We start from the raw sequence: 25843 nt of genomic DNA on the forward strand, positions 1-25843 counted from the left end.
TCTGCCTGGGTCCTGTTGGTAGCCGGGCAGTTGCCAGACACTGGGGTTTTAGCGTTGTTTAGTGGCGCAACGCTTATTAGCGCGATGTCGTCGGCCCCGTTGGAAATCCACCAAAGCCACTGGAAAGCTTGTTCAAAGCCCACTGCCGGGCAGGGTAGGTGGGCAGATGGGAGCCGTGAGGGGTTGCAAAAAGAAAAGCCTAGAACGCCGTATCGTGAACCGGACTTGGGTGGATTTTCTGGCTTGCATTCTGCATATCAACGACTTGCCGGACTTTTCGTGGCTGCAGCTCAGTCCTGCACGCTATGCCTGCCTTGGTAGGTACCTTGCACGGCAATTAGGTAAGAAAGGTACCTGCAGCCAGGTATTTACTAGTAGGTAATTTGTAAGGACTGCCCACCTCTACAGATTCCTCTCCTCTACTCCGGTACCTTGGGCTCTACCTACCAACAACCTTTAACCAGGTAGCCCTCTAGTATTGCCCCTCCAGAGGGGCATCTCTCCATCCCACCCGTCCTCGGCCCTCCTGTAATAGCCCTTCCTTCATCCATCTCGCAGCCCGCAAGCCACCACTTCAACTTCTTCACCACTGCTATCCGCGCCATTGGCACTCTCTTCCGCCGCTTCCACACCCATCACCGCGCCTCACACGCCTGCAACCTCTCACAACACTCGACTGTCCACTTGCCACTCACTTTCCTCTCTCACTTCCGTACCCCTGCGCACCTCCGTGGAAGCTCCGTCCCCTCTGCCACACACACACTTGACTTGCAAGCACACCCGATTGCTGCCTCTGCTCGCTCTTGTGTTTTCTGCAACCAACCAGGCAATCTCCCAATTCCAGACTGCATTCTACCTCCTTTTGGCTACAATTGACAGAGACGCTCCCCCGTCAACCGTCCGGCCTTCCCTCGCTGTCAAGTCTAACCTCGCATTTCATCATACCCGGAGCAAGCTTTGCATTACTACCTAGGTAGGCTCTGCCCTCAACCTGCCTTCTGCATCTTGCCGTCTTGACGTTACCTATAGCTTCGTCTGTACTTACCTGCGTCTTTCAGTTACACCGTTGCCGTTTCACATCCTGCTGTGCTGCTTCATTTAGCAACCGGACAGTCGGACAGCGCCGCCCTTCCTCATGCGTCTGTCCTTGGCTTGCTCACAATCATCTCCGATCTCTCCCAAACACACATTTCGGCATCTCTTTCGGATCTCATCCCATCCTTCTACAGCTTCCATCTCGACCATATCTACCCGAGGCCGCCCTTTCCTTTGTGTTCTCTCCTCTTCATCTCTTCGCTATACTTTGCCAACGCTTCAAGATGCTCCTCGTCAAGTGATACAAGACTATATGGCCTGCGTATCCAGCACATTCTGACACCATTATACCTGGTCCCATCATTTCCTACCTGTTCCCCCCAGAGAAGAACACCGATTATCACAACATGGAGTTGGAGACCGCCCCGCAAGCCTCGACCTCCTACGGCCCGTCCGAAGGCTCGGGAAGCCAAGGCAATGACCAAAATGACTCCAACAAAAAGCAAAATGTTCGCAAGAGAACGAAAACAGGCTGCCTAAGTACGTACCACTCTCCAATATATGCAAGTCTTCTTTGGCAGACGCTAACATCGCACGCAGCCTGCCGCAAGAGACGCATCAAATGCGACGAGGCCCGACCCACGTGTGCCAATTGCATAAAATCCAAACGTGTCTGTGAAGGATATAACCCTAGAGTGGTTTTCAAGGAGCCCCTGAGCGCTGCCCAGGGCCCGTTCCAATCCTCAGGCTATAGCGGAAACCATGCAACTGACATGGGGAATATGCATGTCCCGTTCGCTCGACCTGGCATGCGGCCCTCGTTGACACCGATTGCTCCCCGGCCCTCCATGCATCCTGCACATCTAGCTCAGCATAGTATGCCAATGGGCTTGTCCGAAGATGTATTCTTCTCCCGACAACCAGGCATGTCAGCATCGCAGTCCCAATATTTTGACTTCAACTCGCAGAATGCCGGGGAAATGCTAGAACAACCACCAAAACTTCCAAATCCTCTGATGGCGTCCGGATATGGACACAGCATGTCTGTAATGCCCAGTCATTCGAGATCGACAATGGTGGCAAATTGGCAGAACGAGCCTGGCGTGCCTTATGGCGACGTTAGCCAGCCGATATCAGAAGCGGATCGTCATCAATTCTCGCCCTCTGACGAGGAGGACGACGATGCCATGTCGATATCCGACGACGAAGCGCCACAAGGCGGTGATTCCCGTGGCATGCAGACGCTCACCAAGGCATGGACTGGAGCACGGGTAGATGCGAGGAAATTCGACTTTTTCGCCCATAGCGGAGCTCTGTTCTCTTACATGGATTCGCCAGCAAATTCAGAGCTGCGCAATCGGGGCGAGATAACCGTATTTTCCCACTTCTTGAACATCACCAGCCCAACCATTTCCATGTATGAGCGCCACCCCTGCGACCCGGTCGAGAAGCAAGAGTTCCACTCAAAGGGACACAATCTTTGGAGCTGTAAGTTCCTCGCATATCAGTGCAGACGAGCATTTCTAACCGCCAAACTTGCAGATACGCTACCGGTTATTGCATTCCACCATCCAGGCCTCCTGCATGCCATGCTTGCGTTGGCGAGTTTCCAACTCGCAAGAATCCAAGGGCAGACCCACGTCGCCGCTATACGGCATTACTCGAGAGCCATCAGACGTGTCGCAAGAAACGTCAACTCTCCTTCACGCAGAACGCATCTAGCTACAATTGCAGCTACTTTGCTACTGGGGTATTTCGAAGTCTGGATGGCCGACCACAAAAACTGGTGTAAGCACCTGAACGGTGCTAGTATCCTGCTTCGAGAGATACCCTTAGGAGACCAAGCCCGCCGTTGCCTGCCAAAGCGACGACAGCTAGAGCAGCAGCGTACCCTAAGCGACCCGACATTCGTACCGAAGGAGCAAGAAAAGCTTGACTACGAGCTGCTTCGGACTATTACTGGATGTTCGGTATACCCTCACGACTATGGGCTCGAGGAAGACGAGGCGGAAGTGGAAAAATCGCTGGAGGCAACAAGTCAAGACATCGAAAAGTTTGAAAACCTCTCCGATTTATTCTGGTGGTTCTGCAAAATGGACGTTTACCAGAGTGTGCTCGGTGGCACCAAGCTTTTGTAAGCCGTTTGTGAGAGAGAAAAACGACTGTTCCGCTAACAACACGTAGCATGGACTATAGAGAATGGACCCAAATTCCTCCCAGAGCGCCAATGGCAAGATTTGGACAAATGTATGTTGTAACCGCATACATATACGAAGAAGGATGCTAACCATTTCGCTCAGCTTTGGAACATATGACCATTTAATCTTGTTACTTGGCCGTGTCGCAAACTTTGCCGCCAAGGATCTGGGAAGAAAGCGCAAAGCTTTCAAAGCGCCACCCGGTCCACCCTCCGGAAATACGCCACCGCAATTCCCAGGTATTATCCCCGTTCAAGGAGCATTCCAAACGCCGATGGGCTTTAGCCCACCGCGTCATGTCTCCCCTCAGAGCGACCAGGCGGACGACGTAGATCCTTGTTCCAAGTTTGACGCGGCTCTTGAAGAGTGGGAAAGCATTAAGAAAGCTTTTGATGCTCTCAAGGATAGCTTTGGCCCAGACTTTCGGCCACTTAGCCCGGAATATGCCGATAGACGAGAGTCCCCGTTCGGACTTGCTGTCCAGTATCGCACTTATTCCATTTCGGGTGTGTGGATGAATTACTACATGGGCTTGATTCATCTTCACAGGGCCCACCCGAACATGCCACCGGCAGCTATGCAGGCAGCAGGAATGGCTGCCAGAGACACGGCAACGTACGCGAATCAAATCGGACGTATTGCCTCTGGACTTTGGGCCGATAATCCTAGGTCGACGCCAGATCCTCTGCTTGTAGCGGCTTTGATTGAGTGCTCCTTCTGCCTATTTGTAGCGGCCGTACAGGTAAGATGATTGCGGTGATGATGTTCGAGAGGTATGATTACCTTGGCTAACACCGACTAGTTTCAAGTGGACAACCAGCGACACTGGCTGATTCAGAGAATGTCCGACGTCGCTCAATACACAGGCTGGCAATCGGCGAAGCAGATTGCTACCGGATGCGAAGCGGTGTGGAAGAAGGCGGCTCAGATGGGCCGTGGCCCTCCGTACGCAAGCAAAATCCGGACTGTCGAGGAGCATGCACAGTCAGTATGGCGGACTGCCAGACGCTTGGACGAGGTCTTCGAAAAGGAAGGCGACAAGCGAATCGTGCTGGCAAGAGCTGATAGAGCACAATTTGCTCTTGGGTTACTCGCCGCAGAAGAGGATTTGGCTCGTCTTGAGCTACGTGATGACCGCACGTAGCGGTAAGATTTTGTTGTTGTTGTTTTGTTTTGTTTTGTTTTGGGAATCGAAAACAATGCGACACAAACAAGGGGACCCATCTTACAATTATAGCTGATCTCGGGCAAGAACGCGCCAACTGCAGTTTGGAGCAAGATGTCCATGAGTTTCAAAGTATTCTTTTCTCTCTTACATATATTTGCATGGGGGTTTCTCAGTGGCCATATAGAAGCGGGGCTGATTGCCATAACTAGATTAATGATACACGCAACTGGCGAAGGTGTTTTTGGGTTTTGTTTGCTTGAGCGAGTCCTGTTCATATGTGCTCTACTTTATAAAATACAGCGCCACATCATCTAATTTGCTGGTAGTCGTTCAACGACAGCGGCCATTTCCTCATCCGTGTATATTCTGAAGCCCTTTTCCTTGGTGACGCTGGCGAGCTGAACATTTTTGGAATCGAGCTTTTCCTCCATGACTTGCTTGAGGGTTTTCAAGACGAGAGTTTCGGCATCGACGATAGTCAAAGACTAGAGTAGCAAGAAAATTAGCGTCTCCCATCAGGCACACAGGTTGGGGCTGCATTGCTCGGGGGGTCCTACCTTGTGGTACTCGTTCTGAAGTTCGGCCTGGGCACCCTCTGAGCCGGAGCCAATAGCCTTGGCATCGTATTTGTAAAAGGTGCCGCTGGGCTCGGCGTGGAACAGCTGGGGGCCGTTCTCGTCGTGGCCGGCGATGAGCAGGGCGACGCCAAAGGGTCTGCTCATGATGGTCTCCTCGCCGTCGGCGCCCTCGCCGAAGCGCAGGGCCAGGTCGCAGATGGCCTGGGTGGTGCTCTCCACACCGAGGGCCTCGTTGTAGTTGAAGTGGTGGTTCTGGCACTCGACGCGGGCGTGCTCAATCATGGAGCGCGCGTCGGCCTGGAGGCCAGACATGGCGCATCCAATGTGGCGGTCAATCTCGACAATCTTCTCGACGGATGACGTCTCGAGGAGGGTCGATGTGACGCGCTTCTCGACACCGAGGATGACACCCTCGGAGGTGGCGACGCCAATGGCCGTGGAGCCCAGTTTAATAGCCTCGAGCGAGTATTCGACCTGGAACAGGCGTCCTTCGGGGGAGAAGGTGTTGATGCCGCGGTCTGCATCGGGGTCACAAGGTGTGTTAGCCAAAGAAAATGAAGTCTCTTGTCGTTTTTGTAGACCATGCCCGCAAAGAGATGCGGGATTGCGCAGTGCGGGAGGGGTGGAAGCTTGCCGTATTCTGATCTTGACATAAACATGCTGGGCGGTGGTTGGGGTCTATCGCCGCGCTAGAATGCAAGATGGGAGAAGGGTTTAATCGGATGGAGGTGATGAAGGGAGGTTGTTGCAATTCGTCGAGGCGTTGGAGTAGCAGAGAGAGTTGTGTCAGGTGGATGTTATTTCGTTGTTTGGATGGGCCAGGCTGAAGCTCTCCGAACGTCGTGAGCTAGGCAATTGAGCCTACGCAGCCCTCTGGCTCCTGGGTGCTTACGGGGCCACTTTGGGTTAGATCTGATGCTGCTGTAGTGGGACTGTGTGACGGGCAACGATCATCGAGAAGGGAAGACTATTGGCGAACCTGGCGAATTTCATAGAGATGGAGGAGAAAATTCATTCTTGACTTTTTTGATGCGATAGCCTGGAATAATATCGCGCATTAATGCTGAATAGGCCTCTCGATAGCTCGCATCGGTAGCTCTAATAGCTGTGCAAGTCTGCAAAAGCGGCACCAGCCAGCTCGACTCGGTGCCAAGTTAATCCGCCAAGTCAACAGCTTGCAGCTGCTCACTGTAAATTAACCCCACCACGCCCTCGTTCTCTAGCTGTAGGTACCTCGCTAGGCGCGTCTCGCATCGTGGCGGGACGTGATGCTCCCACCACCAGCATACACCACCACTCGCGATCCTAACCCTTCTTCCATTTAATATACCCCCGCGCGCGTTCATGTGCATCGCAATCACTACTGCGGCGCCTCACCCGCCGCCTGCCTATACCGTACCAAAATATAAACAGCAACACCTACAATCGACGTATCAGTGCAAATGTCGGGCGCTTCCAGACGCGCAAACGGCCACGGCGACGAGCGGCCGCGCATGACCAGCAGCAATGTAGGGGGATACAGCAGCAAGCACGAACGCTCAGAAGGAGGACGGAACGCCCCCCCGTCATCGCTCTCGGGCGGCTTCCAAGCGAGCCTGGGGCATAAGCGCTCCGCCTCGGGGAATCCGCGCCCTATTAGCATGGCCGCTGTCGAGGAGAGGCGCTACGAGGAGCGCAAGGTCACGGAGCGCACTTACGAGGCACAGGTAGAGCGCGTCGTGCCGCGCACAGCCAGCCCCGAAAAGATTCAGCGCCGCAGCGCGCCGGGCGAGCGCAAGCCGGCAGACGTTCCTAGGCAGAAGTCTGCGGAGTGGCGGCCCAGAGACTCGAAATCGGACGCGGCTCAAGGTATGCTTTGCGCGTTAGAGAAGAGCCTGGGATACGGACTAATGCGTGTGCTTGTATAGTACCATGGAATCCCGAGGTTACGTTGCGCCCTCATACGACAGCACCTCTGGCCTCGCGAGTATCGATCCCGCCGCTCGCTTCCACGGTGCCCAATGCCCCGCAACCGATACCCCTGGCTGAACTGTCACTTGATATCCAAGAGGCGGTCATTGTGGAGGATTTATTATTCGCCTTCATGGGCTACGAAGGACAATATATTCGATTTGCCAAGGGCTACGACCCGACAGAGGAACGAGATCGGCTCTCTGGCCCCAGTTTCCGCATATTGCCCGGTCTTGACCCGAGCTTACACGACCTGGCGACTTCGATGCTGAAGATGGCGACGTATTACTCTGCTCTCGAAACCTTTGTTGACGTCCAGAGTCGTGAAGAATTCGGCGCCGTCAACCACGCGCTCTGCGCTGCTGTCCGGAAATACCTCCAAGACTACATCATCATGATTGCTGAACTGGAGACACAATTTCTCACCAGCGACACATTCACGGTGCATGTGCTCAATATCCATACCCTTCCAACTAGCCATTTAATGCTTCAACTATATACACTAGCCCAAAAGCTACTACAGAAGAACGGCCTACTCGACGATGAGAGCGACGACGAGGACGACGACAGCGTGGAAGACTATGATAGAGTCATTGAGCGTTTGACGGAAGGCGGCGACCTGATGCCCGGCAACATGTCGGCCAAGAAGCTCTGCAAAGGCGGTGTTGTGCTGGGCTTGGTGACACAACGCCTTGAGTCTATGGCTGGCGACCCCGCGGCGCGAACGCTTCTCACATCGCTGCTCCGCGACGCCAGCAAGCCCTACATGAGCATGCTCAACGAGTGGCTGCACCATGGCGCTATCCGCGACCCGCACTCCGAGTTCCTGATCAAGGAGCAAAAGAGCATCAAGCGCGAGCGGCTGGAGCAAGACTACACCGACGAGTACTGGGAGCGCCGGTACACGATTCGCGACAAGGACGTGCCGCCGCAGCTTGAGGGCGTCAAGGCCAAGGTGCTGCTGGCCGGCAAATACCTTAACGTCGTGCGCGAATGCGGCGGCGTCGACGTGAGCAAGGTGGTGTCCGACGTGCCGACAACGTTTGACGATAGCCGGTTCCTGGAAAACGTAAACGGCGCGTACGCGCACGCCAACGCGGCCCTCATGCGGCTGCTCCTCACGACACACGCCCTGCCCGCGCGCCTGCGCTCGCTCAAGCACTACTTCTTCCTCAACCCGTCCGACTACTTCTCGCACTTTATGGAGCTCGGCCACCCGGAGCTGCGCAAACCCGTGCGCGCCGTCAACGCTGGCAAGCTACAGTACCTGCTCGACCTAATCCTGCGGCAGCCCGGAAGCGTTGTCTCCCTCGACCCCTTCAAGGAGGACGTCAGCGTCGAGATGAATGAGGTGACGCTCATCAAGTCGCTGCAGCGCGTCGTCAACATTACCGGCATCGAGCAGGGCGAGGCCCTACCGGCGCTACTGGCGAGCAGCACGGTGGAGACGGACAAGAATGCGACCGGCTACACGTCGCTGCAGTTTGACTATGCCGTGCCTTTTCCCGTGTCGCTCGTCGTCAGCCGCAAGACCGTCTGGCGCTACCAAGCCCTCTTCCGCTACCTCTTCTCCCTGCGCTACCTCGAGTCGCAGCTGTCGTCGGCCTGGCACGTCCACACCCGCGGCGTCGGCTGGGCGCACCGCAGCTCCAGCCGCGAGCTCGAGCGCTGGAAACGCCGCGTCTGGACGCTCCGCGCCCGCATGCTCACCTGGGTGCAACAGTTGCTATATTTTTGCACCGCTGAAGTCATTGAGCCCAACTGGTCCAAGTTTATGTCGCGCCTCGATGAAGGTGGAAGTGGCGCGGGGGCGTCGGGACCGAGCCGGACAGTCGACGAGCTCATGAAGGACCACGTCGATTTCCTCGACACGTCTCTCAAGGAATGCATGCTGACTAACAGCAAACTCCTCAAGGTATGAGCATTATTCCTGCGGAATACCGAATTTCGAAACCCCCCCCTCAAGAAAGACCAAGAAAGCTAATGCGCTCGTAGATCCACGCCAAGCTGATGCTGACATGCACCATGTTTGCCAACTACACCAAGTTCCTAACCCAGGAGCTCGACAAGATTGATCCGGACCTCACCGGCGGCACCAAGCCTCCCGGAATGACCAGCGCGCACTGGCGCCGCTTCCAGGCGGACCGCGCCGCCGCCGCCGCCAACCGCAAAGACGGCGCGAGCGCGGATGCTTCGGCCGTGCTATCGGCCGACGACGCCGAGGCGCGCTTCCGCAACCTCAACGACCTGATCCGCAAGTGGGAGTTTAATTTTGGCCGCCATCTCCAGATTTTACTCGACGCGCTCAACCACTACGCGGCGACGGAGACGGTGGTGCTGCTGAGCCTGTGCGCGCGCCTGAGCACCGTAAACCAGGGTACCGAGTTCACGGGGCTCAAGGCGGACGAGGACTCTATGGCGATGTGATTTGAATTTCGGAAGCCCCGGGGACAGGGACGGGGAGCAGCAATCTGGTCAGCATTTAGACGGCGTTTTGATCTTTGTCTGTATAATGGCTACAGGGTTTCTGTGTTGGATCCGCTTGGTGGCATTCGCTAGTGTGACTTGAATGAATGATGAAATGAGTACATGCAAATAAACATTGCCGGGTGATGTATGTATTCAAGGGGTCAAAAGAGGTTGTATTGCATATCAAGAACCGTTGTCGTGAAACTACCTAAGCTATCGCCGCCCCCTGTCCAATGCCATAACCAAGGCCCCTGCATCGGAAAAAAAGAACAAGAACCAAATAGATAACCAATAAGAATATCCTCCCTCCAGAGATGCGTGGGCATGTGTATGAATGTGTAATAGTTAGAAAGCAAGGAAAAGAAGAAAGGCGTAAAAGCGTCAAGGCGTAAAAAGGAAAGAAAAAAATCATAACGTCTTTCCTCGTGAGAGTTGGGTATAAGGATTGTCTTGTCTTGTCTTGTGAGTTGAAATGAACCTTGCGTAACGGATAGAAGAGAAAAGAAAATCGCAGGTCAAGGCCTGCCATGAAATGAGTTCCGCCCGTTTCTCCAGTCTGCCAGTAAGTAGATAATAAGTCGATAAAATGTCGTAAATATGGAAAAGCGAAGATATATGAAAAATGACGGTAAAATTGCAGAGAAGACGCAGGTGGACGATTGCAATTGCGTTTACTTGAAAAGGCTGCGAATATCCTGGAGCTTCTGTCGCGCCGACTCGGCCTTGTCCAGCGACCGACTCTGGTTGTCCATGCTGAGATTGGCGAGCTTGGTCTTTTTCTCCTGCAGCTCCACCATTTTCTCTTCGAAGCTGTTGCGCATGATGTAACGAACGGTCTTGACAGGACGCTTCTGGCCCAGGCGATGAACGCGGTCAACAGCCTGCGCTTCAGCCGCCGGATTGAACTGCGGTTCCATGACGTACACGCTGTTGCCCGAAGTCAGGTTAAGACCAAGACCACCTGCCATGATGGAGACGAGAATGACGTGGATGTTGTCGTCTTCACGAAACTTATCCATGGCCGCAGTGCGAGCTGCGCGTGACATGGTCCCGTCGAGGCGAGTGAAAGCAATGTCGGCAGCCTTCAAGGCAAGCTCGATCAGGGTTAGGTGCGACGTCCAGCCAGAGAACACCACTGACTTGTAAGGTGGCTCATTAGGGTTAGCTCTGGTGGCTGCTTCCGATTTCAGAAGATCTTCGAGAAGGGCCTTGGTCTTTGTATGTGGCCCGTCATAACCGTCAGTTCGCTTCAGACCAGTCTTCGATTTATGGCTAGCACCATCGTGTTCAGCCTCCACGTCTGCTCGTCGTAGCTCGGCAAAGTCAAAACGGATCTGAGCATTGCACACGGGGCAAGATCCTGAAGTAGAACCAGGCGGAACGCTGGATCTTACACGCTCCTTGAAACCTCGGATACAAGAGCGGCAAATGACGTGAAAACATGGCGTCATGTAACCAAGAATATCTCCCTGGGTTTCATTGTCCATGGAGTCATCATTAGCGGCGATCTTCTTGCTACATTCAATGCAAGCATCATTATTGGTATCCTGCATGAGCGTGAACATTTCGTGTGCCTTTTGACGAGAAATCGCTGGGCCATCCTCATCCTCGTCATCAATAGTGATGGCCATTTCGGCAGACATGCCGGCAAGTGCAGCTAGATCTGCTTCATTTAGGAGATCTTTGCCATGGGCGCATAGAAGTCGGAGTCGCAGTATGGCTTTGAGTATATGGATATAAGTGTTGCCACCAAGGCCTTTGTCACGCGTGCCAGCGAGCGCCTTGACACGATCCTGGGCGTTTCGTGCAAACATGTCATAGATGGCACGCTCCTCAGGTGCAAAATCAAGCTTAACAACAAGATCTTGCCGCGGTGGCAGATCGATTTTGTCCTTGAGTCTTCTAAGAGTTATTGTATCGACGAGGATACGGAGCTTTGGGACAATTTCGGGATCACAGACTTTGAAGGGCTCCACAATGAAGCGATGGAACTTGCTCCTTTCATGGAATGGATGTAGACGCAAAAAGGCAAGAAGGGCGGCAAGATCGTCGAGTCGATTTTGGACAGGCGTACCCGTGACAGCCCACTTTCTTGCCGATTGGAGGCGACAAATGGCCTTGAACTGGACTGTACTTTGCTCCCGAATCATGTGGGCTTCGTCAAGGACAATGCGGAACCAGCCAATCTCCTCCAATGGATATTGGCCGTGCTTTCCCCTCTTCCGAGAGCTCAGCTCATTAGAGACTGAGCCATAGGTTGTGACGACCACATCAAAAGACGCAAGACTTACTGCGTCTCTGATGCGGTTTGGGCCGTGGTAAATATGAACATTTAAAGCGCCGGGCTTAACGTGCTGCTTGACTTGCTCCTCCCAGTTGGTTACTGTGCTGAGGGGACACACGATCAAAGTCGCTCTTGAATTTCGAATCACGGTGGTCAAGCCAAGAGCCGGCTGATTAACACCCAATATGTCACTTCGGGTAACAGTCTTGGGGTCCACAGGAGTGGGCTGCACAGGAGGTTTGGCTTCCCACTGTTTGGCGTCGGCTGTAGTGGTTGCCAACAAGGACAAAATACTGAGAGTCTTGCCAAGTCCCATCATGTCGGCCAAGATGCCGCCTTTGGTCTCTGGCGGCGGGGATTTTTGGTGATGGCCCGTGACAACATTAAAATAAAATTTCTGGCCATTAGGACCAAGCTTAGTCTGCCAGAAAGACACAAGGCCCTGTGCGCTCTGATCTTGGGTATGCGAGGTCTCACGAGTCGTCATGAAGTAGAGGCCCTGCCTCTGATGCAGCAGCAGCGGGGTGGTGATGATATCGGGCGGGTCCATCGGGGGCAAGTCTTCGCTTTTCGTCATAGAGTCGAAGACACCGAGGACTTCGGAACGGACTTCCTCTACCGTCCGGGTGGATAGAGAACTGGGTAGTGCGTGTGCACTGGTGTTGTTGGAGGAATAGGTTCGGGGAATGGGTGGTCTATACTCGCTAACGTGAGGATTCTGGACACGAATGCCTTTTTGGACCATGTGCGGTGCCACAAGCTGCTGGCCGTTTTTTCTAAGATGCTCTCCAATGTTTTTAGCATATTTCAGCGGACCATAGAGAACGATTTCAAAGTGATAGCCCCGCGAAGTGGGAGCGCCCGAATTCTCACCCGGCTTGCGAGGCTGTGAAGGAATGCGGCATTCAGTTCGGAGGCGTAAGTTGCTATCCAGTAGCGGACTTAAAGCACCAGCAGTTCCAGGCGCGAGGTGGCCGATAACTTCACGAGTGAAGTCAGAGGCGGGTATTTTGAGAGTCTGGTCGCCCACGGCCCTTTTGAGGTTGATCTTGATGGGCGGAGTGTAGCCGGGGCCAAATAGACTTTGAGTTCCGGGCTTGGGCGACGGAACGCGAGTACAGTTTAGGCTCGTCTTAATCATGCCGTAACAAACCTCCTCGTCCTTGGGATCGCTGATCTCCTGAATTTCATCATCGGTACCTTAAGGATGCCGTTAGGAAGGCGCAAACGTAGTATGGATGTATGTAGAAGCTTACCAGATGTCAAGTCAACCATCATGGCCTTGGTGGCAAGAGCGCCATTGGACTGTTGCTGCTGGTCTCGAACATAGTCTCCCAGGCCGCCGCCACCATTTCTTGTCGGCATATTCGCTTGGTTTCCATCGTTTCCAAAATCTTCCACTTTTCTTCGCTTGGCTTGCGGAATAGCGGACCGAGCTTGGACATTGTTGGCACGTTCAATCCAGGATCCAGCACCAGAGATAGGTGTGATGCTACCAGGCGTTGAGGGGCCGCTAGGAATGTCCGAGGCACTGTCGGCGGGCGTGGCAAAGTGAAACACTGTGTTACTGGCGCTGGATTCAGAATCAGCTCGATCCCGCAAGGCCGCAGGGACAGGTGACGCGGGATTGGAAGACGAAGACGGTGTGCCGAGACGACTGTTAATAGGTTGGCGACGGCCAGGCTGCAGTAAAGCGGCCGGGTTCCAGGACTGCATGATGCCTGGGCCGGGAGAGCAGTCTATCGCGTGTCAGGGTTGAGTGTGAGGTTGAGTGTCCGGTGTGAATAAGTTGGCAAAGAGGCAGCTTTGGGGAGTGAGCATGGTGAAGAGCAAGTTGAGGCGTGGTCATACCGTTTCTAGCGGTAATGAGAGCTGAGATGCAGCAGAAGGGGCAACGCAGCCGCAGCAGCGCTCGAGTTGATAAATTAGAGCGCCTTGTAGGCGAATGGCTCAGATGTCATTGCCAATCAAGTATGAGCAAGGAAAATGAGTTTGGTTTGAACGGCGGACGCGTAGGACGATGGCCGGGTTGCTGCCACTGGGTGGCGTACAGCACGAAGAATGGGTATAGTGGCAAGCGCGTGCAAAGAGAAGCACGGGTGCCAGGCAGGGACAAGCTGGCGTGCTCGGCAGAAAGCAGAGAGGACCAAAAATGAGGGTAAGGCCTGTGAGAGGCACGAGAGAGCGTGTGCTGAATAGAAAGAAAAGCCGAGTGAAGAAGGGGATTTAGAAACGGGCGAAACGAGTCACATTGGCATGATAAGTCAGCAGAGCAGGTGCGCGCAGGTTGAAGTCGGGAATACTGAGATGTACCTAGGTACCTACCAAGGTACCTACACGTGCCACCAACCCACCGCCCACTAGAGAGTACCTTTTAGGGGACGCCAACTGATAAGCGCCCACACCTGGAGGGCCCCTCCGAGGTCACATGCTCCTCCCCATTTTGCAGCGCGCGCCAACCATCAGCCTAGCCACCTTGCCACCTACCTAGCCACCTATGTAGCCACACTGCCCGAAATGCTTACTACTCCGTACCTAGTAATTAGGGTAATTAGGTAGTTAGCCCCGAACCAGCCAGCAATATCGAGCGGCCCGTCGCTTTTATCGAATCCACATTTTTTTTTTATCCTTCTGGAGGGCCAATATAAGCCCATCGTGAACTCTGTTTCAGAGCCAAGGCCTTTTGGTCATGGCCAGAGCGGAGTCTCGCAAAATAGTCAACAAGACTATTTGCTGCTTCCCACTCCCTCTCTCTCGCTTCCGCTTCTCCCAAGCTTCTTTGGCCTTCTAAAGAAAAGCAAGATGCAAAAATAGTAAGTCAGCCATTGCACCCGCCCGCTAGGATAAGACATTGGATACCGCAATTGGACGCAGACAGGGGAACAGTTTCCGATACTCGAGCTTAGCCTATAACTAGCAATACGAGTCGGCAGGAAGAAACCCTGACCTTGTATGGCTGTCCTTGGGGGACCACGCGCAATAGTGCCCCAGTTACATCGACGGCAACCTGCAGCTCTCAGTGCGGCATGCTCGCCAAAAGGACATTGTTTGTGTCTTGATTTGGGCATTTACCGCCAAGGTATAAACCACACAACTTCCGCCTCTCACAAGCAGGGCCCTTTGCCATTACCCATCTTCACTACGATACGCGACGACGACATCCAGCTCAGGATCGCTCTCTGGACGTGCGTCTCATCACGCTAGAGAGCAACGAGGAACAAGAGACAAACTTGAACGTTGCGCAAAAATGAGCGATAAAGGGTCATCGCCGTCGAGCGAGTTTGTTGCCGTCGGTAATGCTGACGAGGTTGCTGCGATATACGGCATTGAGCAAGGCGCCCAGTACATGGACTCGGACTACACCGACGATACCCAAAGCCTCACGTCAAGTATACGCCAGCATATCATAGATGGAGGTCTGAGATATCATGCATATCATGCTGGGCAGTACGCTTTCCCCAACGACGAGAATGAGCAACATCGCGATGATCTGAAACACAACCTGACGTTACACCTATGTGATGGAAAATATTTTCTGGCGCCGATTGAAGAAATGCTCAAAAATGGAGCTCAAGTGCTCGATCTTGGTAAGCAGACAATCAATCTGCTTTCTGTTTTGCAACAAAATACTGACTAGTCACTAGGAACGGGCAATGGGAAGTGGTGCATCGAATGTACGTCTTCTGGAACTTGACCCATGGTATACGACCTCTTACTGCAAACAAATCGAACTTACTTTCCCCCAGTGGCAGATATGTATCCGGATACTACTTTTCAAGGAATGGATCTTTCGCCTATCCAACCTGACTGGGTGCCGCAAAATGTGTCATTTGTTGTGGATGACATTGAGCATGTAGCTGGTTGGACGTACGACGACAACATGTTTGACTACATTCACGTTCGACACATTGTCCACTCCATGAGAGATCGTCAAGAGCTCTGGGAGAGAATATACAAGTACGACAGAAAACCCAACCCTGCTTGGTACGGCGAACCACCGATGTTGACAAACTACACAGGCACCTGAAGCCCGGTGGCTACGTCGAGGTTCAAGAGTTCGAATACGTCGCGGCGTGCGACGATCACTCCTGCGACGGCCCCTTTGCGTGGCGCGACTTTCTCGAGAACCTGCGCAAGGGCCTGCAGGCGCTCGGCGGCTCGGACCTGCTCGGCATCCGGCGCGTGGACGAGGAGCTGTCGCGGGCCGGCTTCCAGGACCTTGGGTATCGCCACATGAAGTGCCCCAACGGGCCGTGGGCGCGCAAGCGCCGGCTGCAGGAGTGCGGGCATATCCTGCGCGATGTCTGCATGGAGGGGCTCGTCGGCCTGGCGCGCCGCCCGTTCCGCGACGGCCTCCAGTGGACGCCCGCGCAGACTGAGCTCTTTCTCGTCGATGTCCGCAAGGCCCTCACGGCCACTGAGGACAATGGCCTGCCGAAATTCCACTCGTATTTCCCGTTTCACAACTTGTATGCGCGGAAACCGTTGAATACGTGACGCGTTCGGGGGCGGGGGATGTGGCGAGAGGGGCGAGGCATGTGTCGAGCTTTTGTCTGCTATTTCGAAGTTCGGGGACGCGAGGTGATGAACTTTTGTTGCTACGGGTACTGTAAAAGCGGCCAGTGCAAAAGTACTGAGTTCATATTTGAGATGCCCCAGGCGTGAATATGGGCCGAGTGACCACATGTTGACTCATTTGCGAGGATTAGGCAGCCAACGGGGTGCCGATAGTAAATGAAACTGGCGTAAGCTGTCGTGCCTTGATGGTACAAAAGAGTACATTGCGATTCTGGGCTTGGCCATGACTGTGACGTGCAAAAAGCCCGAGTGGCAAAACCAGGATAGATGCGTGTGAAGGGCTCGGGCAACCCCAGCACAGAGGAAAAAGCACGTGAAGAGGAGTGCAATACTCAGTTCACGATATAATTGGACAATACAAATACACGGATTCCTGCTTCTAGGGCAACGGAGTACATCGCTGGCCAGTGACGTGCCCAACTTGAATGCTACGGCCCTGTTCGGACTGTCTCGTGATAGGCTTTTTTTTTTTCCCAGGTTACCCGATTCGTGTACTTATTTCTCTTTTCATCGGTACGACTTGGCCAAGTTCAATCACAGATATGATCTTATTCTTCTTCGGTCACCTGTCTTGGCTGCCTAGCCCATGCGCTGGTTGCGAAACAACAGTGCAGCCTCGAGTGGCGAGGAACCTTTGTTCTCGCCCCCTGGGGAAGAGGCACGTGGATTCTCTGCCATGCTGGCGGCTGATCTAAATCATGCGGAGGTGGCAAGAAAACGACGCGTCCACCGAGCTGGGCGGTTTTGGTGTGTCGTGAAGATGTGTGAATGCCGAGCATCGGTGCAACGGGAGGCGAGCAAGGATGTATTTTGAGTGCATGAGTCACCGCAAGGGATGTTTCGGACAAGATAGAACCCGGGAGAGTGAATGTGACTAATTTTTAAAATAGATTGAGCCAAAAAAATAATAATCCACACTGTCGGTTTTGCCAGACATGAGTACGCTTGCTGGCCAGCCATCGTGAGATGTAAGTCGTGCGTGCATACACGTCAAAACGCTGTACAATGTGTCACGGGCCGGTCATGTGCCAAGTAGCATCTTCTCCATGTTGTTTCACTTGCCAATATGCATTCAATTAATCTCGGTCTTCCCAGTTTTTTTTTTCTGCAAGTAATGGAAGATTCTCGTCAGGCATGCCTTGCGATCGAGTCACCCTTGAAATCGTGCATTAGTAAAAACCCATGCTCTGCGGTGACGTATTTTCTCATGCAAAGAGGAGGAGACTCCCCCCCAGCCACAAGCCAAAACCAATCGGTCGGGAAGAATTGGTGCTGATTGGTTCCATCAAAAGTACACCGCCACAATGGCAGGGCCCTCCCCACGTGGCGTGTGGCTTCGGCTTGTGGCGCATTAGTCCCCTTTTTCATTTAGCGTTGTGGCGTTGGGCAGCTAACGAACCACTGGGAAGCAACCACGGCTCGGCTCGATATGGGCTCGAGAAAAAGCTCCGATTTGTTGTGCTTTTTCTGGTGCGTATCTTGGATGGCTCCAAAGTCTCTAGCTTCATTCCTTTTTGCTGAATTCTGCCATAACACGCCTTTTGCACGCCCAATCTGCAAAGGACTGCTAAACAAGCAAAGGATGGGCCAAAATAACCAAAAGTACTGCGGCTGAAGAAGGCGTCCGGAGGCCTTTATGCCGCCCCAACCACACGTTTCAACGACCACTACACCACCACTCCCATCATCTGGCACAAAAGAAATCGGCAGGCGAGCCTGGGAGGCAGAAAGTAGGGCTTTTCGACCACAAAAGGGAACAAGAATCTACCTACCTGCATTTTTTCCCTTCCTTCTCAGCGGCAAGGCGCGCGCCGGCATGAGCTGCATGCTGCCGGGCTGCTGCGTTGGCGCACCCCCTCTGCCCTCCCTTTTGGTGTGGGCCAGCGCATAAGAGGTTGGGTATCCGCGCAGATGTTGGGCTTTTCTGGCCCGGGACCAGCCAAAGGGAGACCGCCTCCAGAGCTCTGGCAACTCTCCCGAGCAGGAGGGGCATAATGGGGAAAGAGGGAGAGAGAGACACAGAGACGGAGGAGGGCATGTCAACAAGGCAAAGCTGGGCTGCATGCACCCAGAGAAAAACTGACTACATTTTGACAAGCGCCTGTCCTTCTAATAGCAGCTTGAATGCACACGCCCAACCATTTTGTCTCCTCTCTCCTTCGTCGCATTGCTAGGTGCATTGGGGGCCATGCTGTGGATGATGGTATCGGATAGAAGAAGCGAAGGATCGAAGAATATGGCATGAAAAGCGCAATCGATGGCGGAATCAGAACAAGGTGAAACAGACGCCTGATACGGGAAGAGCTCTTGTCCTCCTATATCCTTGCGCGGTATCTGCCACCGGCCAGTACCGTGAACAAAGCTCGCCGCTGACTACTCTTTTTTTTTTCAACAAGAAGAAGCTTATTAATACAGCCTGCTATCAAAAAAGGCAGAATAGTTGCTGCACCCGGTTTGTATACTTGCCGGCTGGTGCGCACATGTGATGTGGACTGTAAACTGGCCGTTGCGAATAAAACGCTCCCCTCTAGCTCGCAGTGTCAGATGTAAATTGTGTTTTAACAAACCGCTGATAAGGTTCAGAGTTGTCTTCGCGCACCCCTCGTGGACCCGTTGCGCGTGTCTGATGCAAAGAGTCGGTCAGCACGAAGAAGAGGCCACGATGGTCCGTCCATTACTCACACACGACAACACGGCCATCATTGTCGTCAAAAAAGTAGAACGGGCCACTAGATTCGACAGGGGTAGAGAGAGCAAGACAAGGCGGCGCAAAGGGTACACAAAGGGGCGTGTCGTTGTGATGAAAAAGGGCGCCATTCTGACTTTTGTTGGACGTGTGCTGCACCCATCCTTTCAGCTCTGGGCGCCCAATCATAATTCGGCCAACATTGTTTGTGCCATGGCCATTCCACAGCATGAGAGGGGCTAACAACAAAAGGGCTAGCTTTTGGCATCAATACAGATACTTGTTGCCGCTACGCCGCCATTGGGAGCGAATACATGAGCCCTCGTTCGATCGGTTTGAGGCGGACCTCTGATGTCATGAGTCACAATTTAGCGCTGCCCTCTGCTATGAATCTCGCCATGGAGAGTAAGAAACCGCCCGGCAGTCGTGGGTATGGATGAGGATGCTCCGCCTGGTTATCCATCATTCATCATTGCATCCTCAAAATGAGGCGGCTACCCTGCTCTTGGTGCTCGGGCGGCCGTGCTCTTGGCCGACGCAAAATTTAACTAATGTTAAGATAGGATTCAGGCAGCCATACCAAAACGCCTGGGCGTCAACAAGTGCCAGTTTGGACCAGGGTGGTCGAGCCAAGCAGGACAGGTAAGAAAGTAAGAATCTCGACTGTGCGCAACCCCATCCCTGCCAGATATTAATGAGGACGCACAATAATTTTCTTCTTTTTTTGTTTTAATTTCCTCTTACGAAATTGTGCCGTGCGGTCTTCTAGAAGGGCAAGAATGGTGGCATGGGTATGTCCGTTGTGCCATGGAATGCTTCGACTATCAGAAGCAAGCGATGGCATGAAACCGGTAACCATGTCTTGAGGAAGAGCGACCATCCTCCCAGCAACACGAGAGGCCATTGTTTGTTATTGTTGTCAGTGTACTCCGTAAATTGTCTGGTAGTGCTGCTCCAGGAACCTGGTACAGTTTGAGACGCTAGGTCAGAGCCCTGGCCTTGGTCCCAGCGCCAACGCTCCACAAAGATGCGAAGCGAAATTCCGGTGCAATGGTAGATGGAATTATTAGCATCGTATCAGTGACTGACTCCCTTTGCTCCCTCGTGGTGCGCCAGCAGCCGATATACGAACTTGGAGTCGAGTCGAAACATACTTGGTCACACTGACACTCTCACACAAGCGGCACCCATATCTTTTGGTCTTTGTTCGTCGTCCAGAATGGCGGGCCGCTGCCACTACTGCGTTAGCATCCTGCGGAGAGCGGGAAGGCTGCGGGTTCCCGCGTGCTGTGGAACTTTGAACTCCACCGGCCCCGAAGTTGCAGGAGCATCAAGACAGAATTGTAGCGCCGGCGACAATTCTCGACGTGTCATTCGTTTCTGTGCAAGTGAAATGTCTGCTTAGATTATAAAGTTGTGAGTCGTGTCGTGAGTACTATGCGAGCCAAGGCAAACAGTCTGTATCGGCACGCTTGTGTAGCAGAGGGGTTGACGGATTATATGTCTCTGTCCACGTTATCAGTATTCATAAAATTGCGGCTCATGTAAAACTGTATTGGGCAGTTCTTTACTCGCACAACGAGCCGTGAGCATGTACGTCTTGTACTATGCGACTAGTCATCTGTGCTGCAATGTCGAAATGTTATTACATGCTGCTAACTGCGCATAATGTGGTTCTGAATATATGAACTGTTTGCAGAAATGCACCCTATTCGCTCAAGGCGGGAAGCCCAGAGTCTGAGGAACCTCCGAAGCCTGCGAGGAAGGATGGCTTCGAGACGCTTGTGTCGTGGCCCTGACGACGGTCGAGTCATGGAGAATTTGCATGTCGAGCATGATGGAATTGGCAGGCGATGGAAGCTGGATAAGTCAGAATAGACGTGGTGTTCTGGTCATGACTTGAGCGCGCCCAGTGGCTGAGTCGTAGGCGTAGATTTGGGTGTGTAGTGCGGCCAATGAGGGCTGACATGGTGCTACTCCTTGTCTCCCTCACGCAGCACCTGGAGGATGCATGTGACAACAAAGCGCAGGAAAAGTTGGGCATGCTAGGCATGCCTAGGCGTACGAACAGGGCGACTCACAGGAGCGCTTATATTTGGCCAGTCATGTTTGTCGCACCTGTTGCGATCTACAATGGCAGATGGCAGATAGCAGATGTGTGGAAATAGATGTGGTCGAAGCGCTGCATGAAATATCGAGTCTTGTGAGGATGAACAGGCTCGTAGCCTTGTGCAAATCCTGGCTTATACGGCTGGCGGCGGCGTTGATACGGGACCGGCTGGTAATATGTATGCTGCACTGGCGACATCATGGTGACTGCAGAAACGAGCAGTTTGCAGGAGCCGGGACTGCAATGCTAAGCATTGCAATGTCAAGGACCGCAATGTTCAAGTCGAGGGCAAGCGATTTACCACGACCGGTATGTTGGCGACGTACGAGGTCACAGCAAGGCTCAAGGTTAAGTTTCGAGCTTATGACAGAGTTAATACGATATGGCCGCAACGGGAAGGCCATCCATGGCAATACGCTGTGGCGGCTATGATGGAAGAGATTTTTTCAGCTGTGCCGTGGTTTGAAGTGGTAGCCGAACCATGGTCTGGGTGCATCCGGCCACTAGACAAGGTCGGTTCTCAAAGCTGCTGGGGCCGTCATTTCGGTTGACCCCTGAAGGGTGGTAATTTGGACTCCATCGACGGGGGCTGGGGGCAGAGTTTTCTCGCAGGCTGCCCTGGTATAGCGTGGGCGTGTATCAGCTAGACGTCACTGAGGGTCGATGAGTCTTCCAGAAAGATGAGGAGAATAAGAAGAGTAAGAAAGTAGTTGGACGCCAGGCCGGGATGAAAGGGACAATTTTCGATGCTGATTCGTTGACCGGTGTGGATTTGTAGCTGTCGTGAGAGAAAGACGAGGCAAACGGGCAGCCGTTGTTTGGCGGAGGAAGGTTTGAAGACGAGTGGCAAAAGGGCTCGGCTGGCAAATGGCAGGCAGGGCTGGGAGAGGTGGGAGAGGGCATTGTCAGCAGCGTGGACGGTGGGCGAGTCAGCAAGGGTGGTTGAATAATGGGACGGATAATGGCACAATGGTCATTTCTACTAATTTAAAGCTTGGTATGCTTCTTTTTTTGTATGTGTTTTATAATTTTCTTTTTTGACCATGGTGGTTGTGTTGTTTATTGTTGTCATACCAAATGCCTGGGTACCTTGGAGTGAAAAGTGGCACCAATGGCCAAGATGGCGGATTCCACAGCGGTAGTGTGGCTTGTGCGCAGCAAAAAAAAGTTGGTGGTGGCTAGTGTGAAGCAAAGGTTCGGAGCTTGGAGCGGCGTGTAGGAGGTGCTGGAAATTACGAGAAGAGTTAGTTAATCTGTAAATTGTTGAATAATAAATAATAAATAACAAAGTATAATCTGTAGTAACCCAAGAGAAGAGCAAAGAATCTTGCATGCCCAAGGAACAGTAACTAGGTAACTTAGTAGCGCGGCCCTTTTTTTTACTGCCCTCCAGTTCCAGTCCAGGTTTGTGCGCAAACGAGTCTGTGACGTTGGCCGCACGGCACTGGCAACAGCAGCACCAGCACCAGCACCAACCGGCACCAGCACCAAAGTACAGGCCCAAAGTACAGGCCGGTACCATTTTTTGTGTGCATTCTTTCGCCTTTTAAAAGACACCCCTACTCCTCTGTACCTACCTCTGGGCCACTGACGAGAGATAGCGGCCACACCACTGTTGCTGCCCCTGCCCGTCTGGCCCCTGCACGCGGTCCACGTCCGCTGGCTCGGCCTGATTTTTTGTGATTTGTTTTTGCTTGCCACCCCCCTTGTCCCCTTGTTGCCGTCCGTGGCTGTTTAGGTTCTCCCCCCCCCCCCCCTCCAGCAGACGCGCCCCTCCCCCCCCTGCCTGTCCACGCCCTCACACACACAATATAACTACATCGCCTCACTGCACTCCCTTCCAACCCCCTCTCTTTTTTTTCTCCTCTTCCTATACCACTCTTGGCTTCTGCCAACAACCAAATCACTTCACACAAAAACCGCCCCAGCCGCTCTTTTAATCACCGCGCAGCCGTTTAGCTACGTCTGCTGATTTACACTCCCGTCGACTTCACGACGTTGACTCGCACGAGCCCCAGCGCTTCGACTTCTCGTCACTGCTCGTCAGGTGCCCTTTGGAACTTGACTCCGTATTTCCTCGTACGAGGAAATTCCCTACATATACATACCAGGCCTGTCATGTTTGCAACAGGAATTACATCTTCTCAACAATATTCATCCCACGACATAGGACGGTGACTGGCCTATTTCGTACCGCAACCTGCATGACAACGACTCCATTTGCCCACGACAGCAAGCAGTCGGCTTGAACAAAACCACCCTCACCCACCCTCGACGGGTAGTTGTTGGATGAGAGCCAAGGAGTAGATGTCCTGCGGGCATCAGTCAAGATTTTTCAAAATTCAAAAATCTCCCAAAAAAAATCCGAGCCTCGCATCACCCAACCCACACAAGATGAACTTTCCGTCACCCATGACGCCGGGTTCCACCCCCCAGTACGATCGCGACTATCGCGACTATTCTGCTACCCCTTCGCCGCGACGAGACTGGACCTTCGACACCCCGACGACTCCAATTCGCCCTGCCACGCGTGCCGCTCATGGAAGGGCCGCCAGCTACTCGCAGCGGTCTCCCTTCCCGCCTCACCCGCAGCCACGCCCGCAGCCGCCCGTCTACAGTCCCCAACAATGGGACTCGCCGCGCTACACCAGCGATGGAGTCTACGCCGCCAGGGTTGATGTTGATGTGAGTCCCAAATATTTCTCGTCGTCGCGCCGACCTCCGGCTTCGTTCCACACCCCCCCGCGGGGTGATCGCAGACACTCGTATTCCCATGTCCGGGCTTCCACTCCATATGGAGAATCCGACGAGGACGAGATTCTTGAAACGATGGCCGGTACCTACGTTCTGCCAGCTCAGGCACGCTGCTGCACCGGCCAGCCTCGCGACAAACACCACGGATATCATGACGGAGGGCGGTACACTAACGCGCATGGTTATCAGCAGACCCAGACTCCCCCCTACTACTACCCCAATGGCTACGATTACCCTGCCTATGGCGCTGCTACACCCGGCCCTGAGCGCTTCACCCCTCGCGAGTCTCCTCAGACGCCGCGTTTCCAGACACGCCCCCCCACCAGCTTCAATCACTCCCGCCATGCCTCCATGGCCACTCCCAAGCGCCCGTCCACTGCCCGTCCCCCAAGCTCCCACAAGCCCAAGCCTGACGAGCCTCCTGCTCCTCGCAAGGCTACCGAGGCTGACGCAAAGAAGCACAAAATCCCTGCCGGCTATGCCCTTAAAAATTGGGACCCTGAGGAGAGGCCTATTCTTCTGCTCGGCAGTGTCTTCGACTTCAACAGCCTAGGCAAGTGGATTTTTGATTGGACTGTCTACCGTGAAGGCCGTGGCGCTCCCATCGCCGACATTGCGGGTGAACTTTGGCTTCTTCTGATCCAGCTCAACTCCAAAATCAAGGTCTCAGAGAATGTTGTTGGCAGTGTTCGCAACCCCGAAAGCCGCGAGTTGCTCGATGATTTCCTCGAGTCAGGTGAGCGCCTCATGGATAAACTGCGACTTCTCCTCAAGGCCTGCGAGGCTCCCATGCTCAAGGCTGCCAAGAAGCGCCAGACTGGCTTGGGCAAGAGCTCTGGCACCGAATTTGTCCATACGCTCTTTGGCCCTGATCGTGAAGGTGAGAAGACGGACAAGTTTATGCAAAGCATACGTCTCTTCATCCTCCGCTTTGATGCCAACTGTGATGACATTGTCCGGAACCCAAGCCGATAAATGCCTGGACTGGACCATCAGAGCGCCCCCTCTCTCACCCCAAGGAGAATTCGCCCAAAGCCTGCTTGTGCTAGAACGGTGGCTCCGTGGGATTTTTCCCTTTCTTTCTTACCTGGCCATTGGAACCATTTGGATCTCGGAGCCTCTTGACCTTGTTGGAGCAACGAATCACGTGGAACCATTTCAACGTCCAGGGAATGGCACTGTCAGACTGTACAATAATCTGATTTTTCGTTTATCTGTGGACGGAGCAGCCTGGATACCCAATCTTATACCCCGGAGTATTTGCTTTATTTCCTATTTCTTATCTTCCTCTTATGGATATCAGGGTCTCTTAGATACGCGGGCACGATGCGCAAGATGGAACGCAAGGGCAACCTGTACTATCAACCGGAACGCGCGCGCTGCGCAGCACACCAAGATTGGTGTCGACTATGTTTTTTGTTTTGTATTCTTGTTTTTTGCTGAACCTTTTAGAGATACCCGCGGCCGTCGTTTGAGATAACGACGAGGTACGCTGGGAGAGAGATGTCGACTTTTGATTTTTTGTTATAGACTGGAAAAAGTATGGGGGTTTGGAGATTACAACAACTTGCCATATTGATAATATTGCTTCGCTAGGGAAGTATTATGCCCGAGATCCTTTAGTTTGAGTTGAAAATAGAAAACATTATATAACAATGGCCATGGTGTTTGCCTTGCGTAGTCTATCATGTTGACGACACTGGCTCTTGCTCTTGGATGTTGTTGAGCGAGACTCGAGTCACTCAATGCGCCGTTTCGCTATCCGTACTCCGGCTAAGAATGGAGCAACGACTGCATAGCGTAGCATTGCTAACACAGCCGGGCATGACGGACGCCGAATATAGATCTTACTCACCTGCATGACTCTTGCTAACTAGTTTGGCCCCCGGCGGCCTGCGTGAACGGCCAAGGTCCCCGGTGCGCACAGATCCTGTTGAGACCTAGCCTTCTTTTTTCTTTCCTTTTTTTCCCTCCTGGTCATTTTTGCACTTGTTTGCCAAAGACATTTGCAGAGAAAGAAACAAGTATCGGAA

General features: G+C 53.3%; 7 protein-coding genes across 7 annotated transcripts; 4 read left to right on the forward strand and 3 right to left on the reverse strand.

Annotated features, from left to right (window-relative positions):
• Window positions 1–305: 305 nt before the first annotated feature.
• On the forward strand, window positions 306–4377 carry CCM_04341 (Fungal transcriptional regulatory protein; the record flags this gene model as incomplete). The annotated part of the gene is made up of 9 exons (XM_006669489.1): window positions 306–317; window positions 379–427; window positions 1366–1575; window positions 1636–2523; window positions 2578–3169; window positions 3220–3282; window positions 3336–3848; window positions 3903–3975; window positions 4036–4377. 9 exons carry the CDS (start codon window positions 306–308, stop codon window positions 4375–4377), a joined length of 2742 nt encoding a protein of 913 aa, XP_006669552.1.
• Window positions 4378–4712: 335 nt separating this feature from the next.
• On the reverse strand, window positions 4713–5994 carry CCM_04342 (proteasome component PUP2; the record flags this gene model as incomplete). Its single annotated transcript, XM_006669490.1, has 3 exons — window positions 4713–4886; window positions 4959–5657; window positions 5959–5994. 3 exons carry the CDS (start codon window positions 5992–5994, stop codon window positions 4713–4715), a joined length of 909 nt encoding a protein of 302 aa, XP_006669553.1.
• A 427-nt stretch (window positions 5995–6421) lies between these two features.
• CCM_04343 (Spc97/Spc98) lies at window positions 6422–9356 on the forward strand (the record flags this gene model as incomplete). The annotated part of the gene is made up of 3 exons (XM_006669491.1): window positions 6422–6827; window positions 6887–8844; window positions 8925–9356. 3 exons carry the CDS (start codon window positions 6422–6424, stop codon window positions 9354–9356), a joined length of 2796 nt encoding a protein of 931 aa, XP_006669554.1.
• Window positions 9357–10069: 713 nt separating this feature from the next.
• On the reverse strand, window positions 10070–14336 carry CCM_04344 (SNF2 family helicase/ATPase, putative; the record flags this gene model as incomplete). Its single annotated transcript, XM_006669492.1, has 5 exons — window positions 10070–10732; window positions 10793–12882; window positions 12939–13421; window positions 13734–13873; window positions 14254–14336. The coding sequence occupies 5 exons, from the start codon at window positions 14334–14336 to the stop codon at window positions 10070–10072; spliced, it is 3459 nt and encodes a 1152-aa protein (XP_006669555.1).
• Window positions 14337–14929: 593 nt separating this feature from the next.
• On the forward strand, window positions 14930–16179 carry CCM_04345 (TAM domain methyltransferase, putative; the record flags this gene model as incomplete). Its single annotated transcript, XM_006669493.1, has 4 exons — window positions 14930–15269; window positions 15327–15356; window positions 15429–15666; window positions 15702–16179. The coding sequence occupies 4 exons, from the start codon at window positions 14930–14932 to the stop codon at window positions 16177–16179; spliced, it is 1086 nt and encodes a 361-aa protein (XP_006669556.1).
• Window positions 16180–20662: 4483 nt separating this feature from the next.
• On the reverse strand, window positions 20663–22578 carry CCM_04346 (uncharacterized protein; the record flags this gene model as incomplete). The annotated part of the gene is made up of 3 exons (XM_006669494.1): window positions 20663–20806; window positions 22131–22234; window positions 22440–22578. The coding sequence occupies 3 exons, from the start codon at window positions 22576–22578 to the stop codon at window positions 20663–20665; spliced, it is 387 nt and encodes a 128-aa protein (XP_006669557.1).
• An 872-nt stretch (window positions 22579–23450) lies between these two features.
• On the forward strand, window positions 23451–24785 carry CCM_04347 (uncharacterized protein; the record flags this gene model as incomplete). The annotated part of the gene is made up of 1 exon (XM_006669495.1): window positions 23451–24785. The coding sequence occupies one exon, from the start codon at window positions 23451–23453 to the stop codon at window positions 24783–24785; it is 1335 nt and encodes a 444-aa protein (XP_006669558.1).
• Window positions 24786–25843: the final 1058 nt, after the last annotated feature.

Source organism: Cordyceps militaris (genome assembly GCF_000225605.1).
Source record: "Cordyceps militaris CM01 unplaced genomic scaffold CCM_S00003, whole genome shotgun sequence".
Taxonomy (NCBI): domain Eukaryota; kingdom Fungi; phylum Ascomycota; class Sordariomycetes; order Hypocreales; family Cordycipitaceae; genus Cordyceps; species Cordyceps militaris.